Genomic DNA, 19,433 nt, shown 5'->3' with positions numbered 1-19,433 from the left:
TTCACATATATATGTATATTATATATATAATATGTATATATAATATGTATATTATATATACTGGTACATATATATATATATATATATATATATATATATATATATATATATATATATATATATAGAGTAGAGGGAATATAATCGATCAACCGAGCTATCTCTGGACACCAGAGACCAGAGATCCGAGAATGTGAGCGGGAACAGGGAGTTAAAAAATATAAAATGAAACAAAAATAAAAAGAGTCGGGTAAAGGCAGAGCCGAAGACTCGCGATATCAACAACTCTTCTCGTATTTTTATTTCGCTTACCGTCCGGAATTTCAGATAACTAAATATTTATATTAACGCAATATAACACTGAATATATTTGAAGGGCGTATGTATGTACACGAAATGGTGGATGTATTAGTATACGTGTTGCATGTAGTAGCGCTGTGCTCGCGGAAACTGGACGCGTTATTTATGAGCCAGCGCTTCTATTCTTTCCGCGGGCGATTAAGAAAGAAAAATATTTATAAAAAATTATTTATGTTAATTATTATTAGTATTATAGAAATATTATGAAATTAATATTGTCATTTATAGAAGCAAAAGTGGAGATAAAATTTCAATTATAGACGAAGTCATAAATTTTCTACAACGGATATCGAACAACTATTCGATGATTAAATATTCAGAAACACTGCTTGCTGTTACTAAAATGGTTTTTGATTGAAAAATTCATCAGTTTTATATTTGGTTGATATTTAATGACCCTAAGGGGAAAAATAAACGAAGATTATCTCTCGTTAATGTTAATAAAAAGTGATAGCAATCGGAGTTATTTTTACGACAGATTAAAAGTTATACTGGACTTGGATCCTTAATCCATACCTGGAATAATCCTACGTATGCATACCAAAGATATTTGTCATTTACTTGGTTGGTCCAGGCTTTGATCATCCGTAATTCTGGTATTATACCAGTAAAGTCAGAGGTATGTGTAGTATGAGAGTAAATAGTCTGAGTCAGAGACCTATATCGTTCTTAATGTCGGTAGATATTACAGAGATATCAAATAGACAGTGGATTCATATCACGAAAAAAGTAAGTTTAATTTTTAGAGTTTGTATAGTGAATTTTTAGCAAAAAACTGAAAAAATTACAGTTTAAAAATAGAATTTTTATAATTTTATAATTTTTAACATGGAAAATTATTATAAATTTTGTGAAAGGTATATTTTGAAATTGTAATTTTTCTAATTATCAAAGTTTACTCTAAAAACTCAATTTATTCAGCTATTTTTTTTTTTTTTTTCATGTTGGGATTGAAATAATCAAAAAAGCTGTAGAGAAATAGAAGCTATAAATATTATATAAATAATGAAAAACATTCATCCTTCAGTCACGAATCACAATAATTACATGCAAATAGTATTTTAAGACTGGCGTGGATAAAAGATTATGAAAACAAAGGCAGTTTTTGCTGGTATACGCTATTGATACTCTACAACCGCGGATCGCGTTGCAATGTAAAATACAAAACGTATCAGACAGAACTGAAAGCTCAAGCACGTATGTTAATGGTGAACTAATATAGTTATAGTTTATAGTACATAACTATGGTTCGTCATTAAAGTGAATATTTCAGCAGAAACCTTGAGGTCATTGTACTTCGCGTACCCAATCGAGATCCAAACAAAAGGGAGTGCAGACGGGAAGACTAGAAAAAATGAAACAATATTCGTAAATAAAAGTCAAGAACAAAATGAAAAATAATAAAAACACGTGTGTTGTGTGTTGGGCATGTACAATGTTCATGAAATGAGATGAATATTCAGTTGAGGCTGTTATACTCCTGTACTATAGGGTCTACTCGGAAAGAGTTTCTGTCTGAGCCTTATTTTGAGGGCAGCAAAAAATCATTTCAACCATTTACGCTTCGAAATGAAATAATGCAAATGAATTAACATTAAATTGCAGGTTGTGTGTTTGTATGTACATTATATATATAATATATAATATATAATACATAATACCGGTAGTTTTATTTTTAAAAATATATTACATACGTCTCGAGCATTAAATGCGTTTGTAATTGCCATGAGATTTTGCCTTTTACGGTCTTTATGTAGTTCCACGCCATAAAGACATGCTTCTCTGTTCAAGATCTGTTTTGGCGTATGACGTCACGTTTTTAAGTAGACTTACCGAACTCAACCCACGGTAATAGCCATCAATATTGTAATTTAATAATTAAGCAATTATTGGCTTCGATAATCAGCTAAAGGATGAATTTCATTTTTTGTATGCAGAAACGGTAATTATTGGATAAGTTTTTACTCTCTGTTGCAGTTAACAATATGATGTACTTTTGTTATTATCTTGGGAAAAAATTCATCTGTACGTATGATTATTAGTGTCTATAATTATGCATGAAGTCATTTCAACATATGAACTTCATATGACATCGTTTTTTTTTTTTTTTTTTTTTTTATGAATATATGTTTGTATGAAAAAGTTTTACGATACTGAAGTTGATAGACATATGACAATTTTTGGAAAAATATCTAAAATGATAAATTAAACTATTTTTGTATTATTGAATAAATTTTCCAAAAAAAAAAATAAACAAATTTTAAGAAACAATTTACGTTAGAGTACCCTCAAAATAATACAGCACAAAAATGATTATATACTCCATAAATAACCACCAAAAATGAATAATTTAACTTAAGACTGATGAATAATCGAGCAACTGATCATTTAAGCACTCGAGACACGAAACTCGACTGGTATTCGTAAATAAATTTATACCTGACATTTAACCTGGCTGTTACTAATGCTACCTGTCCATAAAGAGCTGAATAGAGCCACTATTAGATTATATTATTGTCCAGATGAGACTGAATCCCCAAGCTATCATTTTGGACTAACTGCTGTTCCTCATACTTGTATTCCATTCTGTCCTCTATTTCTTGTAATATAAATAAAAGTGTGGGATCAATCTTAATACATACAGACAGCCGAATCTGTCCAAAGTTTCTCCTTCCCGTGATCCCTACCATACGTACTCCTTCCCGATGCGCGTCGGGATATGCAATAAAAAAACAAGTTTTCACATCCATTTAAAAACCGCGCTGAATCTTATTTGAATGTGTATACAGAAAAAAAATTAACTTGAATCGAGAAAATAATTTTAAAGAACTTTATTTTCTTAATTTAAGTAGAAAAATTTTTCTCGGCTTAAGAAAATTTTACTTGATTCAAGAATTTTTTTCTTGATTCGAATTCATTTTTTTTTTAAGTATTTATAGCAAGAACTAAACCTACATCCGTACAATATAACTATGTTGGATATGAAATGGAACCACTTGATGAAAGTGTGTATGGACAAAAGATCGAGCAGCTGGATGAAGATGACGTCACTACCTGTCTTGCAGCTTTGGTGGCACCTTAGGGTACGGGTCAGAGTCTATATATAATACAAGATATAAGACACATGCACACACAAGGCGCTTTTATGATTCTTACATATGATAGAAAGACGTAAATACAAACACCACCGACACAACAATAGTGGTTTGTAAAATAAAACGAGACTATACAACGCGTAGCGCGGGTACCCTGAATATATTTTATTTACGCGTTCACGTCCAATTAGCTCTAATGATTCTCAATTAAATGTGACTATTTTAAAATCACATTTATGCACATTTTAATTGATAAAGCATTAAACGGTCTCTACTGTGCGCTCGGAACATGAAACAATTTTATTTAAATCAATATATATATATATATATATATATATATATATATATATATATATATATATATATATATATATATATATATATATAATAAAAGAATTTAAATTTATGCTACATTTTAATTGTTGCTGTTATAAATTAATTAATTACTCGACACGGGTGATAAATGCGGGAACTATTTAATAAAACTGTTAACTGTTATTTTATTATATTGTATTGTGTGTTATAGAGTAGACAGTGCTGGTTATCTCTGGTGTTAATATTTATAATTTGCAATCTGTCCTTTTTCAGCGTTGTAGATGGAATATGTACTGAACATATTTTATCATTCTGTTTGCTTTATTTTAGATGATAAAACAGTACGAGGCGTAAATGAAATTAACCTGATGTAAATGCCAAGCTATGGATGAATGTATACGTTTGGCGGTCTAATTAAAATAAATCATGAGGTCAATGTTGTAGTTATTACAATTTAAGTATATGTTATAGAGACGAGATTAAATATGTCGTGGATCGGTATTCCATGTTTGGGTTCGCATTCCTATTCGATTTTATTCCAAGCCTTTTAGTTAATTTTTTTTTATGTTTAAATATTTTTTAATTTTTTGAACTTACATTGATCAAAAAATTAATTTCATTTACGAAAAGATTTTTAAAAATAAATCTCTCGGATCAAGTTAATTTTTTTTTATCAATATATTGCATTAATCCTAATTCAATTGAATGAAAATATTAAAATTGTAGATTGAAAATTATTTTAAATTGTTTTTGATTTTTTAATAAAAATGATAGGTAAAAAATTGTACCCATTAAATTTGTTCTATAATAATTTAATCTGTTTACGTGATAATAATGGTGATAACCAATAACTGCTATTTGTTTTAGGCTGGTATGGTAATATTGTTAAATTATAATGTACTGATGTTTGCCAAAGTGTCGAAAGAGATAACAAGTCGATAGTCGATAGTTTATTGATAATGATGATGGTACCTTGAAACGAGAAATTCAAGAGAAAATATATGATCATTTATAGATATATCCATATATATTTTTATAAGTCGTAGTTTTTACGAGGTAACGGACATTGGTTATTTATTTAGCGTATCCATTTGCTCATTAATTCTTGATAGTTACGATCGAGAGGAATAATTAATCTTAGCGAGTAATGAAAGAATATTTTAGATAACAATGTAAGTGGTTGATAAGCTCAAGTCAATGGTCGTTGAATTTAAATTGTCGATAAGTTTCTGTTGAAGGATTTCGATTAGGTTCAATGTCAGCTTTAATGATCGAACATCAACTATTTCAAGAAAAAAAAATCCTAATTTTTATTCTATAGTAATTTAAATTTTATGATTCATTCAGAAGATTTCTAGATTTAGAATTATGAAGATCTTATTTTGATTTGTAATTATTAGTTGTCTTAAATGTCAATTTTTAAGCAAAAATACGAGAAAATTTCATAAAAATATAACAAAAAATTTTTCTTGTTATTAAATCCTAATTTATTAAAATTAAACCATTGATTAATGCTAGAATTAACAATAACATCTGATAATTTTTTTTAAAAAGTAAATCGTTTTAAAAATTGCAAATTTTTAATTTTAGGGAATTTCTTTTTAATATTTTTTTAGTGTTAACTTATTTTTAAAATAAAATCGTGTGATTTCAATGTCATTAAATTTTACTTGCTCCAAAAACTTTTTTGCTTGATATTTAAGACAGTCAAATTCTTTTTGGTCTTAAAATTTTTAATTAATTCAATTATGATTAAAAAAAATTTTTTTTTAAATTACACTCGAAATTTTTGAAGGTTTCTACAAGTAAAATTTTCCGTTCAATTTTTTTGCATTAATTTCTCCAATTAAAAAATTAAAAAAAATTGTCAGCTGTCTATTAATGTCAGTATCATTCAAGTGATTTAATTATCAAAAAATGAAATCAAAAATATTAATAAAAATTCACCCGATAAATCAATTCAACAGCAATAACTTCCTGATACTGTAACAGTTTCTCGTTCAAGGACATCGTCATAACCTTCAGCCAGCCTAAACAATGTATCTGTCTTAAAATCGTCAATATAATTAAGCGCAAAGTTTTTTATTGACAACTAACTAACACATGCCTTGAATAATCACATCATTATTATCAATTCCAACAATAATAATAAAACAAAATAAAATAAACTTACCCACAGCAGCCGAAGTTTCCCGATCGATCCGCGGAGTTCCCTTTGTTCCTTCTTAACGAAGTCCGTGGAGAAAAGAAGACACCAATCCTTACACCGGTCTAATAACAGCAAAATGATTTTACATTTAAACTGATGAAATTATTTAATTTTTACACCAAACTTTGTAATAAAAAATTGTAAACAAAAACAGAACTCCAATAATAATAAAAGTTTTATTTGTATATTTGATAAAATAATAAATATTGCAGCAATTGGAGTAAATAAAAGTGAAGTGGACGAGTGAATAAAAAAAGGGCGACGTACAAGGAGACGAGTGGCTTCTCACAAAACAAAAAACACTGCTGGATAGAATGGGAGCTAAGTATAAGTACAACCGAGCAGTGGCGATACTGGCGGCTTAGCTTCTTGTCTCGGTTCTCGCTCCTCGCTCCTCACGTTTACGCTTAGCTGACCGGTCAGGGATTACTGCTAACACTCGTAAGTCGTACATCCACCTTTCAGTATTATTATTTTATTTTTATTGTTATTTATAAATTAATTTTATCAATTAAAAAAAAAAAATTTAGAAATTTACACTGACAAGTACTGTTCACAATTACTCACAATTTTATTTGTATTTAAATTTAAAACACTTTTTAAAAATCGAGTTTTTTAATCATAATTATTTTTATTATTGTTATTTATTATTCAACTTTCGGGTTAACAAGTTTAAGAGCAGATGATTACTCGGAAACTAAACACGGGGAACAACCGCGAGCCGCGATATGGAGTAACCAAGAGACGCGGTTGAACTGAGGCGCCGGCGTGTTTACTCCCCCCACTGATCAGCCGCCTGAACGCGCGCACCCTCCCCACTCCTGAGCTTTGTGTGAATCGTCAGCACGTCGTCCCCTCTTTTTTGTTCAATGTATGTAAGTGTGATGTAAGTATGTAATTCAAGTAAAAGTACAAGTGCAAGTGTGTGTATGTAGGGTGAAAATATATGAAATCCCCCTTATAGGTCACAACAGGAGAACTGATGTCGCCCGGCACCCCAATGAATTTACGGTACCCTTTTTATTAGTGACTGTGTTCTATACTCTCCCTTCGATCCTTTTTAGATTTTAACTTCTATTCGTATTCGGAGATCGGAGATCGGGGATCTCTTTGCTAAGCAAACTAGGCCGAATTTCTTTTATTTTACTTTTACTTTACGAGATTTCGGGGGTTTTCTAGCCGAGATTCGAGGTTGGAATAAAACTAAGGGCTTTATGAATTTGAGCTTTTTTTTATTCAAATTATTATTGTTATTAGCAATCGGCAGTGAGTGTGTGACGAATTAAATTTCGACTAATGATTTTTATTTTTTTTAGATTTTTAATCACAATCTACATCATTTAGATACTTTGTAATTAAATAAATATAATATAATTAATTAGCAATTATTTAGAGAAAAATGTCGGGGAAAAAAATTTTAGAACCAACAAACTGCGTAAAACTCTGACAAGAACTTAACATAAAAAAAAAACATCTCTTCAAAAAATTTTTTCAATGATCTTTGCTTTAGAGAAGACAGAAAATTTCATTGTGTAATTAAAATAAGATCCTTGGAAGCGACTCCAAAAAATATCACAGAAAAAAGAAAATAATATTGATTGAAAATCCTTTAAAATTTTATAAATAATAATAACAATATTTTTTTATTATTAATGGAATTTAAAAATTCTTTTTTATTATTTTATTATTGTTATTATTATTATGAAAATTACACATAATTCCCCAGTTGTAGAAATAAAAATAGAATTCTCATCTAAAAAATAATTCGTAGTTTTTTAATTGAAGCATCTTGTGATAAGTGGATGATGTATGAATCACCTCAGTAATCATCTTCGCAAGTGACTGCATTTACATATGTATATATTTATATTATATATTATATTATAATATAACATAATATAATATAACCCACAACTCACCCAACTCACATAAACAACTTGAGCTTCATATATATTCAGCTCGAGCTTGAGGTACGTGTACCGAACAGTGTGTAGAATGCAACACAAAGGTGATTCACCAACAGGTTTTTCGATCCTCGATTTACACACAAGACGGTAATTTGCAACCGCCCAAGTCGGTGTAAATCACCCGTGGACCCTCAGGGAAATAAAGAACTCAAAATTGTCGTGTCTCCAGTGCACTTCGGGGACGGCGACAACTATCATACTCCGGGAACTACCATATCACCATTTAAATATTACAAGTACAACTACAGGTACAATACAACTTTACCAGACATCCACACCAGTGCAACAAAAACCCCATGAATCTATACTATGTACTATGTACACCTCGGAAGTACTCCTATATATCCATGCACAATGTTAAGCACCAGTTTATCACGTTCTCTTTATACTCAACGTGTACTCCGCTGCCTCTACCTGATGTAGCTTCTGTGACATAATTTATGCAGCCACGGTCACAAGGCTGCAGCCTTTGCTCAAGCCCGAGATACATGCTCTGATATTATTACTCTTGTCGAATTGTGTTAACACAAAACACAACATAATTCCTGTTTATATTTATACTTTACATCTATGTGCAATGTATAGTAATCTATAGTACTCTTACAGTATATAGTACTTATAACTGTAACTTGTAAATAAATAAACATACTACCTTTCATGAAAAAAATTTTCAATATTCAATTTTTGAGTGATTTAATTATTATTTAATTACGTTACAATAATTTTTTAACTACGTTAAATTGTTACGATTTTTGAAAACATTTAATCTTATTTTTTTATAATAAAAAAATGATATTATATTTTTAATGGTTTCTACATTTTTGGCACTAGCCTTGGAAACACTATACAGTACCTAAATGTTTCAAAAATCCATAAAAGTTCCGTCAGACTAGACCCAAAAAAATAAAACTAAAAAATTATACTGCTCCCGGGAGAAAAGATCTTGAACATTGAAATAAATAAAGTGAAATGACTGTACAAGCTTTCAAGTAAGTATTTTGCGGTTTTATCAACATATTCAGTGTCTATAAGACCGGGTTTCAGCCCATGCCAGGTCCCAAGTCCGTGTAATTTATACCATGACATTATTATGGCGGGAGGTGTTACGAAACTGCGACAGAGTGGAGCGATATAGTATCGCGTATACACTATCTCTATAAAACATATCCACCATGGATATAAAAATCGAAACTCTTTTTCTAGGGAAGATTGTAATCCGCTACCGTGCGTATATTCTCGCTCTCACTACGCCGTGTGTATTATACGATCTTTCTGTACTCTATAAAATATCCACTTTGTTCCATTTAATTTCTCTCTTCGCGAAACGTCTCAAAACTCTCGATCCAGACATTTATCTTGTTTTTCGCGGATGCATTTTTTATCGAGTAATTTTATAAATGTATGAAGAGCTGAATGAATAAATTTAATAAATAATAATCCTGTTACTGGTACTGGTGTTCCGGGGTACAGCAATATTTATCATAACTGGTAGAGTAAATTCAACTGAAAATACTAGACTCTTAATTTGAGAAAAGCTCTCCGTTTATCATCCGACAAAATGAATCACTTGGTTCTTTTGCCGAGATAAAACTTGCACTCAGGTAAATTAAATGGCGATGGAACAAGACAGATCGTGAGAGATGGATTATTCTTGGTTCTTCTGTCTTGGATTTCAGTATACGGTGACAATTACACCTTTAGAGGGCTAAAAATTGGGAGCTTCATAGTGGAAAGTATGTTTTAGGGATTAAAAACTAAAACCATTTTTAGTTCAGAGATTCGATTAAAAATGAAAAAAAAAAATTGAAGTTTAGATAAAAAAATTTTTAAAACAATTTTTAGTTGAAAATTTGTTAAAAAAAAATTTAATTGTTAAAAGATACATTTTTCACAAGATTCAATATCTCGACAAAAAGACCAGCATAATCTGATAAAAGAAAAGTCTATTGCACCGTACAGTAGAAAGGAAACTGCAAAGGATATTCGAATTGAATGGCTACTGGATTTTGGTAGCAGTAACCTATAGGTCCCACCCTACTACAAGCTACGAATAAAGCGATAAAATAAAATCAGAGATAACACGGTGAAGAAAAACGGAAGCCGAAGGACAAAAGTACGAGAGAAAAGGGATCAAGTGAAATGATATTGAACTTGAAGTGCGGACTAAACTTGACTGGTATGTGGTATGGCGCTTTTCGAGATCTCAAAAGCTCTCTCTTACTCTCCACTGCCCTACGCCACATCTACAGTATATATAGAGTACACACTATATATCGAGTACCGCGTGTGTCCTTTGGCCACAGCTAAAGAGGAAATTGTCCGGAATGAAACTCGTTCTTTAAATAAAGTGATTTCAACCAGACACTCGATCGCTATCGCTTTAATTCTTCATCAATTATTATTATTATTATTGTTATTATCATTATTAATAAAATAATTTTTGTTACTTCAGAGAGTAATAATTCACAATTAAACTTTAATAATAGCGATAGAAAATAAAATAATGGTTGGAGTAAAATGAAAATACATAAATAGAGACTAAGACCGAGGAAATAATTTTATTTACGGGAATTAAATTAATTAGACAAGATGCGCTGTAGTAATTAGAGATAATTATCAAGACAAAGATGCACCGGAGCGCGAATTCTGTAAATTGTGTGGAACATTTAGTACACCTGTACAATTATAATCATAAAAATTTCATTTTAAAAAATTGTTGTTATTACATAACAATAATTAAGGCAGACACTTTGTTTAGTACAGTTAAATAATAATTTCTACGTTTTCATTATTATTATTATTCTTATTATTTATGCACCAGCTTTTAAAAATTATATTTACCGGTATTGTATTGCGTAAGAGGAATAAATTCCATACGCTATTCAGAGATAGTGATTAATAAAAATAAACACGCGTTATCCATTAAACCATTGCTATAAATTAACCAACAATTATTTAAAAAGTATTCTGGACATATATAACGTCGTAGGCGCGTTTTATGTTTTATGTATACTTATACTCATATGATACTCTCACGTTATTTGATCGTTTATTTCTCGATATGAGTCGTCACTTAGCTTATGTTATTTGTTTAGCTTAAGTGCGTCACACGTATTTTTATAAAAACATTCAATACTAAATTAAAAGGAAAAATTAATTAATTAAAAAAAAAAAATTACAACAATATTCCCTTGATTTAATAACAAGAAAAGATAAAAAAAAGTTTCCGAGCACAGCAAAGTAAATTCATTCATTTTTTATTTCAAAGAAAATCTCTTTTTGGAATGAGATCAATTTCGTAGCCAGAGCATACGTACCGTAAAGTTTAAGAAAATTTCGTTTTGTCTTTCGTTCTTTTGCGTTTGCCAGCCGAATAAAAAATGTATGCCGGCTGTTTTCCAAACTCCTATCTTAATTTTTTTTTTTTTTTTTTTTTTTTTTTTTTTTTATGTACTCCAAGTCCGTATAGACACACAAACATAAGAGCTCCACACACAATCGAGTTCAGACACTAGACTCACACCTACGCAAACAAATTTATGCAAAACACAAGACATTTTCTATACATCGATATGCTCGGTACCAAATACCAAATATATACTTTAAAAGTTCACTGGAACTGATTCTCCTTCAATCTAGTAAGTCCGATCTTAACTTTGTTCCTCGTCTTTGTTTCATTTTTACCTTTTCTTATTGTACTGCTTCAAAAAAGTTACTTTTTTTCTTTAAGACTAGTCTTTCGATGGGTTATAATTTTTTTTTACCAGAATAAAACATTTCAATCTAACATTTTTTCTTAATCTACTTGTTAAAAAATTTTTCAGAACTTAGAAGGTGAAGAATAACTACTCTATATACTCTAAAATTGATCAATAAACTCAACGAATGATACTAAGAAAAGCTCATTTTTTTTTTTTTTTTTTTTTTTTAACTAAGTTTCCGAACCTCTTGGCTCCTTAGCTGCCAACTACTATAAAGTAGCAAGAATGCATCGTCCTTGGGGCGGTTATTTATCTGAAACTTCACCACACGTAACAAGAAACAGGAGGCAAGAGAACCGTCGGGTAATTCGTGAGTTGCCGTGACATTCCACAGGAAGTTGCGCTTTGGACAAGAAGATGACCTCCTACCGCAACTATATAACTTTCGTACATATGTATCATGTATATTATGTTATATTAAATAATAACAATAATGATAATAATAGTCGTATGTATACATAGCAAGAGTATGGGACATGTACGTAATAAACTTGGCGAAGTGTGCGGGTAAACAAGATGGCGAGCCTTAAGCAAAGCACCGACTGGTAAAACACATAGAAGAGAAACGTCGGTCACATGAGCTTTTCTACGTCAGCTTCTGACGTCCCTAGAGCCCGAGACGGCAACATATACGCTAAGAAAAATCAAAGATTAGATGTTTCTCTCTGTTCTTTTTTCGATTGAGACCCGGCTGTTTATAAATATCAGGACGTCGAGGATATTTAGATTAGAGCACGTACTCCTGGAACTGGGGACGAAACAAGGAAACTCACGGGTGACTAGACAGGTGCTGGAAGATGAAGCTGACGGTTAAAGCTCACGTGAAGCAGAGGATAGTTTCTGCAAGTACAATAGATCGCGGAAGCTGGGAACTCGGAACAAGAGAGTTTGATAGAATAGAAGCTACAGCTAGTGAGTTGTCTGGAGTAACTGTTGTTATACCGAAGATTCCTTGTGTCAAGTTTATAATTTTCCCAAGTTTCATCTTGGTTAATTAGAACTCTTGAATTTTGGCAAAAGTTTTAGTTTTAGGTAGCCGGGATTTCAGTAATTATTGATCATTAAAATAATCATTTTTCAGTTTTTGATGAGGAAAATTAGTCATTAGAAATGTAAAAAAATTTTCTGTGAGTCTGGGATCATAACCGCTTGAAATTTTGCTTTTGTTTAAGGTTTGAGTAATTTTTTTCCAGTCTAAAAAAAAGGATTGAGAAATTTTTAGTAGATTTTTATTAAAAATTTACCGGTAAAATGCAAAAATTATAGTAATTTGAATTAATTTTTATAGTTTTCTAAAAGCTCCTGTAACACTGCATCTAATGGCAATGGTATAACTTTAAATGTCTAATTAATATAATATTGTTCCCAGCAGCAAACTTTTCTCTTTGGTAAAAAAAAAAGGAAGTACGTTATTAATCGGCGATGGAGATGTCGTTTATGGAAAAAGTTCAGCTCCCGGGGAATAAAATTTTTAATTTAACAAATTTATGATAGGAATTTAAAAAAAGCGGGCGGCACAAAATAAAATAAAATAGAAACCAGGAATTCATTTGAATATATATAATAGTATTAAATATTAAAATATTGTATAAAGAGGCAGAAATGGTTGTCAGTTGTTGGTTGGAATGATCAAAGTAGAAGGAAGGAAGGGAAATAAGAAGATAATCGCATGTAGGTTAAATCGGGGCAAGTGGTACCTTGGGTTTAATAACATAATTTGGTTAAACGAAATATTGCTAGTGGCTAAATCTTACGAGGGGAGCCTGACTCGCTCTCACTGATACTGAAGACGTCGGTGACGCTAAAGTGTTGTGCCTGGGTATTGGAGATCGGATATAATACAAGTACGAGGGAAAGAGTGTTATGTAGTGAAAGTACATGTGAGTTGGAGTTAAGCACGAGGAAGAGTAGAAAGAGAATCTGGTGATTCTCCAACAACCGACTACCGACTACTGACTACAAATTCGAGATAGACTAGACGGTGAGCTGGAATTTTACTTCACAAATGGAAGCCAACCAATTGAGCTGGGCTTCAAGTACAGAGGACGAGCTGAAGAGTTATAGACTTAAATACTGTACATATACAAACAAAATATCCATGTAGGTTTAGGGATTGGATCACAGCCCGACGGCTGCTAAACTCAGACGAGATATCAGCTTTAAACTCCCTTCTGAACTTTTTTCCTCCACTCATCAGCTACCGCAGGAGTCTCAAAAAGTTCCCGTTTGTCGGCGGCTTAATCATTCTGGGCTTTATATTTCGAACTGGCTGAGATAATCTTCATAAATGGCTCTGAAGACACTTTATTACTTTGATATGTATAGATTTGGTTTAAATAAAAATTTATGATGTTGACTCAAATCTTGATGCTCAAACTGTTGAAAACTGAATTGAAAAAATATCAGCAGTAGCGTAAAATTTGTGAAATTTATTCTTCCTTGGTAGCAAGGCGATCGCACGTGCCATTATATGGAAAAAAGCTGGACAGAGTTTGTCGCATTCAAAAGCCGACGAACTACTTGAGCCACGAGGTCACCGGTTCATCGAGTGTGCGCTTTGATCCCGGGCGAGTGGATGCACTTTAACGAGATTGGGCACACTATCGATAATACGCAGAGTCGACAAAGTCGGGCTTATTTTTTTGAGCTTCATACATGGGAGACTTATCAGGTCACACCGAGCACGTAGGCTTGGCTATCCATTTTAGATTGTCATTTGCATTTATTATAAAGGAAGTTACACTTCTTTTTTTAATTACAAAATAAATTATTTTCCGATGAACAACATCATTTTATTAATTCAAATTTTTTACTACTATTGATTTTGAAAAAATTCTTGAATTAAAAAAAAAAATCTTTTTTAGTCCGAGAGTAAATTTTTAAAAACTAAAATTTTAATGTTTACGACTAGGTCAAGAAATCTACGAGTGCAAATGACTCATAAAAAACTTTATTATTTTCGTAAGATATCTTTGGACTAACAGTGTTTCACGATAAGAACCAGCGACTGATACCTTTGTCTTTACGAGGCTTCTCAGTTTAATCTCCAGAGACTTTTAGCTCATTGACTCGAGAAAAAGTTTAAAACCAACTAAACATCGAACCGGGATTTTTCCACTGGCTCTCACGAATCTCATGTCAAAACTTTAAACGAACCGTCCCAGTCTCATTTCATCTATTATATCTCCTTCTTCCTCCTCTTACTTTTTTCATTTCTTCTTGCAATAACTGCCATCTTTTCACTCCACTCAGATTTATCCTTCTCTTCGCTGACTATTAATATTGCTCGTGTTCTCTTCATCTAAAATAAAGCTCCTCACTTCTATTCATATAAAATATTGTTTCTACACCAAATCAAGTACGACTTCTATCCTTGAGTTCCCTTTTCTTCGGCTCTAGCCGTATTATTAGCATTAATATTCCTGTACCTCAAGATAAAAAGGTCATACAAAGTAACAGGAAAATTTTTCCGTCTACTAGACGGCATGATTACTCCGCGATTCAATTAAATCGTACACTCGAGACTCGTAAGACGATACATTGAAAAATTAATTATTGAAAAGAACTGGAAATTTTACTCTACAGTATAATATATCAATATAAATATAGATACTATAGATAATATAGAAAGTTCTGAACTTTTTTCAGTGAACGAAATTCAAGAAAAAATTTTTTCGCCTTTGAAACTGAAAATGTTTTTCTTTCTTTTGACCTTTCTAAATTTTTTTCTGATTTTTTAGTTGATTTTCCGAGACAATTAAAAGTCTGCCAATTTTTTTATAGACTTTAAATCGAAGCCTCCAAGGATGTTTTATTAATTTTTTTGTCAATTTTTAGTTTCAATGGTAAATGTAAAGGTTGAGGGGCTATTTAGTCTTTTTTATGTTTTTCCGTCACTATGTAAAGCAAAAAAATTTCCAGCTTCAAAGATAAAACATAATTTTTTTTTAATTTCATTAATTGAAAAACGTTCGAAACTTGAGATACATGGATACACCAGCAGCGTTGAAATTATATTATTTTTATTTAGATCTCCCTACTTCGTAAGGGAATAGGATTTTTTTTTATTGACGGTACTCGCGCTGGCTTATGACTGAAGGGAAGAAGATAAAAAATATTTTATCAGTTTACTTTGAATTACAAGGGTTTTATTATAACTTTAGGTTTAATTGGGAAAAAAGGCCGGCTATTTTTGTCGAACCATTTAATTTAAACTTTTGTTTATACGGTTAAACTTCAACAATGGATAATTTTAATTAATGAATCGTATTCGGATATTAAACCTACGGCTATTGAAACAGTTTTTATTTTAATTAAAATTAAAAAGTTAAAAGTAAAAAATAAAATGGTTAATTAAATAAAATGTAAATAAAAGTATTTAGTAGGTAGATATTTTCGCGTATAAGTGTGTAGGTTTTCCCGTGAGCAAAGTAATTGTCGCTGTTCATTGTAGGTAATTACATCGGGTGTAAATGGCCTGATGTCAGCATTGGGTAGGTAACTAGTAGAGCAAACTGAGTGCTTTTATTTTGAACATTTAACTGTTTTAAAAGCTAATTGCGAAAAGCAATTGTTTTAGGATTGAGTTAAAATATCGTTCAGGATTTTATTCCATCGATCGAAGAGAGTTTTCTTTATTTTCTTCGAAGTGAAAAGCCTCTTCAGAAAAAATCAATTGAACATTCGCTTTTTTTGACCTTCTAAATACGTTTAACTCCTCAAACCTCGAATTATAATTAATGAATGAATTTAATTGTCTTACCTTCATCATCAATGAAATTTTTTTGGTCGGCGGCCGAGACTTCTCTTGGAGTTGGCAGAATTACTGATGTATTATATGTGCCGAGAAAATTCTGTAATTGCTCTTCAGACTGCATCTGCAGCAGAAAATCAAACACTGAAAATAATTCGAAAGTACATATAGATACAAAAACAATTAGAGTTTAGCCAGAGAAAACTAAATTTCAATTTCCAATTGACTCTGTGTTTTATTTTCAGTTATATTTTTTTATATTTATTGTATATTATTTTAAACACACTGTGAGAGACTGCACGCAAGCATCTGAATTTAAAAAAATCGTTAAAAATTTTATCATGAAATAAAATTACCTAAGAAATTTAGTTTTTAAAAAAAGGGTATCTCTCGATTCAGGTATTTTTGGTCTACTCTCCCACGAAAATATATAGACAGGGATAAAATTCTTAAAGAAATGGGAATAACCACATGGCATTTGATTGGGAAATTTTAGGGGGGATATATCTGAGTCTGAGTTCGTGGCCCCAAATAACGATAACAGTTACCGTTATTGCCCATTCAATATCCTACTTGATTATGACCCGTTCGAGTTGTATTTCTCTAGATTCAGAATCCGGATCGCCGCAAAAAAGTTGTTATTTTACCTCGAGGAATTTTCTCAGTTATAACTTACATCAAATACTTTTTTATCGTATAAATAAAAATATATATAATATCTTTCATAATAGAAATATAAATTTCTTCATGACCCGAATTCCCTTTTGCTTTGATTTTTGTCAATTTTTTACTGAAGCGATTCTGTTCCTTTGATGCAAAATCTGAATCAAAGAAAAATTATGAACCCCTCAATCAAAAATTGTCACGCTCATACTTCTAAAATTAAAGATCCAAAGTATAAAATTTCAATAGTGTAGACTTTTTATCCCTCAAAAAAGCCTTTCTATAAATCCATCTGCGCAGAACTACTTCAGATTGAAGTAAAAGACTTTTCCAAAGAAACCATGCAAGTTATCGCAGTAGTGATCGCCCTAGCCCTCTTCTGGTCGTTAGCTTTCTCTCAACTCTTGAATCGACGAACAGCAGTAGCAGTCTTATTTAAATACGCGACGACGATGTCGCAGTAGTTGCTACCCGCTTAATTCTGGCTACACACACCCTTACTTGAAGAAATATAAACTGTGTGTAGACAGAGCACGCGCGTCTGGATCCGAAGTCAAGGGTCGGAGGATTCGCAGAAGGTTCAGCCTTAGTAAACCATCAACTACCCTTGCAGCCTGCGCCCTTGTACAGCCTACACACAAAAACACATTCTCATGAAAACGGAAAGAAAGAGTTGAGAAAAGAAGAGAATGGAGGCTCAGTTGTACTTTGTACAAGGGCACATGCGTGAATAATATTGTACAGAGGTTTCCTCGAGCAACTCTACAAGTCAGTGTGTGTGTGATAGCGGAGTTTAATGACGTGGAGTTTGAGAAAACGCACCGGAAAACGAGTCGAGCTGATATGCATTATGTAACGTTACGTATGTCGTCATCTTGTGTTTTTGAACCATCATCACCCACATACATACTTTAATATCATTTTATATTTTTCATGTCCAACTCTTCTGGGATTTTGCATTCTCCCTTTTTCTCTCCCGCTTTTGTCTGGTTCTATCTCTCTCCTGTGGACTAGACGCCCTCGGGGCTTTCTCCTGTCATTCAGAATCCTGCCAACGGGGCGTTAAGCGATGCGACCACGTATCATGCTCACATTAAACATATACATGCATACAAATTTATATATATGTAACTATATGTACCGACCAAACGATCGGAGGCTATGTCTGCGTTTTGTTTCTATTCACAGTCCGCGCCCCCGAATAATGCATTTCTTATGCTTATATCCACGTATACATAACTCAATAGACTATTATTTATTCCACGCAACAATAGATCGAGACTACTTTGCAATGGCTTCCCACATTACAACCCGAATTATTTTTATTGTTGCTTTTTTTATCTGAGAATCGAACTAGAAATAGCAAACTTTTTTTAACGAAACATTACATGGGGTGGTTGGAATTGAAAGAAAAAGTACAAAATATGAAAAAAAAAAAAAAAAAAAAAAAAATGATTTTGCAGGCCACATTGAGAATTTACTCGGGGTGTGTTACAGAGTTGACACTTGATTTATTAATCAATTCATTCATTTTTTTCAAGTTTTGTCATTTTGTCAATTTTTTAAAGGACAAAATCTTAATTATATAACGAAATAAAGATTAGAAGCTTGAACCGTTCAATTGTAGCGATGTAATAATTTACATTTGACTATTTGCTATTACTCGAAACTAATTTCTATTAAAACAATCAAATTTAATCAAATATATCCTACGATTAAATTAATACTAATGTATAATACAATGCAAATACCAATAACAATCACCAAATCCACGCAAATGATAACGCCGGTGCAAATAATTATGGACATAAATAAATCATATTACCAGCGCGTTAATGGAATAAGCAATCACGTTAGATAATTTTGTATTGCCATAGAAATAAACATGTGGTTAATTCCCGTTAAATCACGTATATTCAGCACGTAATTTTGACGCTGAGAATTTATGAAAGTCATTTTGCGTTACTGTATGGGTTGGAGTCTGCGAGTGGCTATGTGAATGGGTGGGTGGAGATCGATAGTGGGATTTTGATTTACAAACCCACGTGGGTGGTAATTCGCATTGAGCATTCATCGACGAACTCGTATGTCAGGAAATCCATCTGCGCATCAAGGCTTCGCATTGTTTTATTTCTACTATACTAATTATCGCGATAATACACATCAACATAATACTTTACCATTGGACCTACTATTGTCTCAAACTATCATCTGCTATCCTCAGTTTTCAATAATACCTAATACCTTATTTTATTTTTAACAATATTCACTTCAGTCGATGATCAATGACGCAACACTTAGCCTTGACATTTT

General features: G+C 31.8%; 1 protein-coding gene across 3 annotated transcripts in view; it reads right to left on the bottom strand.

Annotated features, from left to right (window-relative positions):
* Nucleotides 1–19,433, bottom strand: part of LOC141526261 (uncharacterized) — a 112,626-nt gene that overhangs the window by 66,671 nt on the left and 26,522 nt on the right. For 2 of the 3 annotated variants that reach the window (XM_074241167.1, XM_074241169.1), the window contains 2 exons: nt 16,467–16,581; nt 5,941–6,038 (listed from right to left, as the gene is read on the bottom strand). In XM_074241167.1, the coding sequence (XP_074097268.1) occupies nt 5,941–6,038; nt 16,467–16,475 (107 nt within the window). In that variant the 5' untranslated portion in view covers nt 16,476–16,581. Of the gene's footprint in view, nt 1–5,940; nt 6,039–16,466; nt 16,602–19,433 lie in introns of all 3 variants that reach the window. The other variant, XM_074241168.1, reaches the window with a different exon arrangement.

The sequence above is a fragment of the Cotesia typhae genome, unplaced genomic scaffold (assembly GCF_013202065.1).
Source record: "Cotesia typhae breed Kobodo isofemale line unplaced genomic scaffold, CoteBio_Ctyphae contig_33, whole genome shotgun sequence".
Taxonomy (NCBI): Eukaryota; Metazoa; Arthropoda; class Insecta; order Hymenoptera; family Braconidae; genus Cotesia; species Cotesia typhae.
This window is presented reverse-complemented; position numbering and strand designations above follow the sequence as displayed.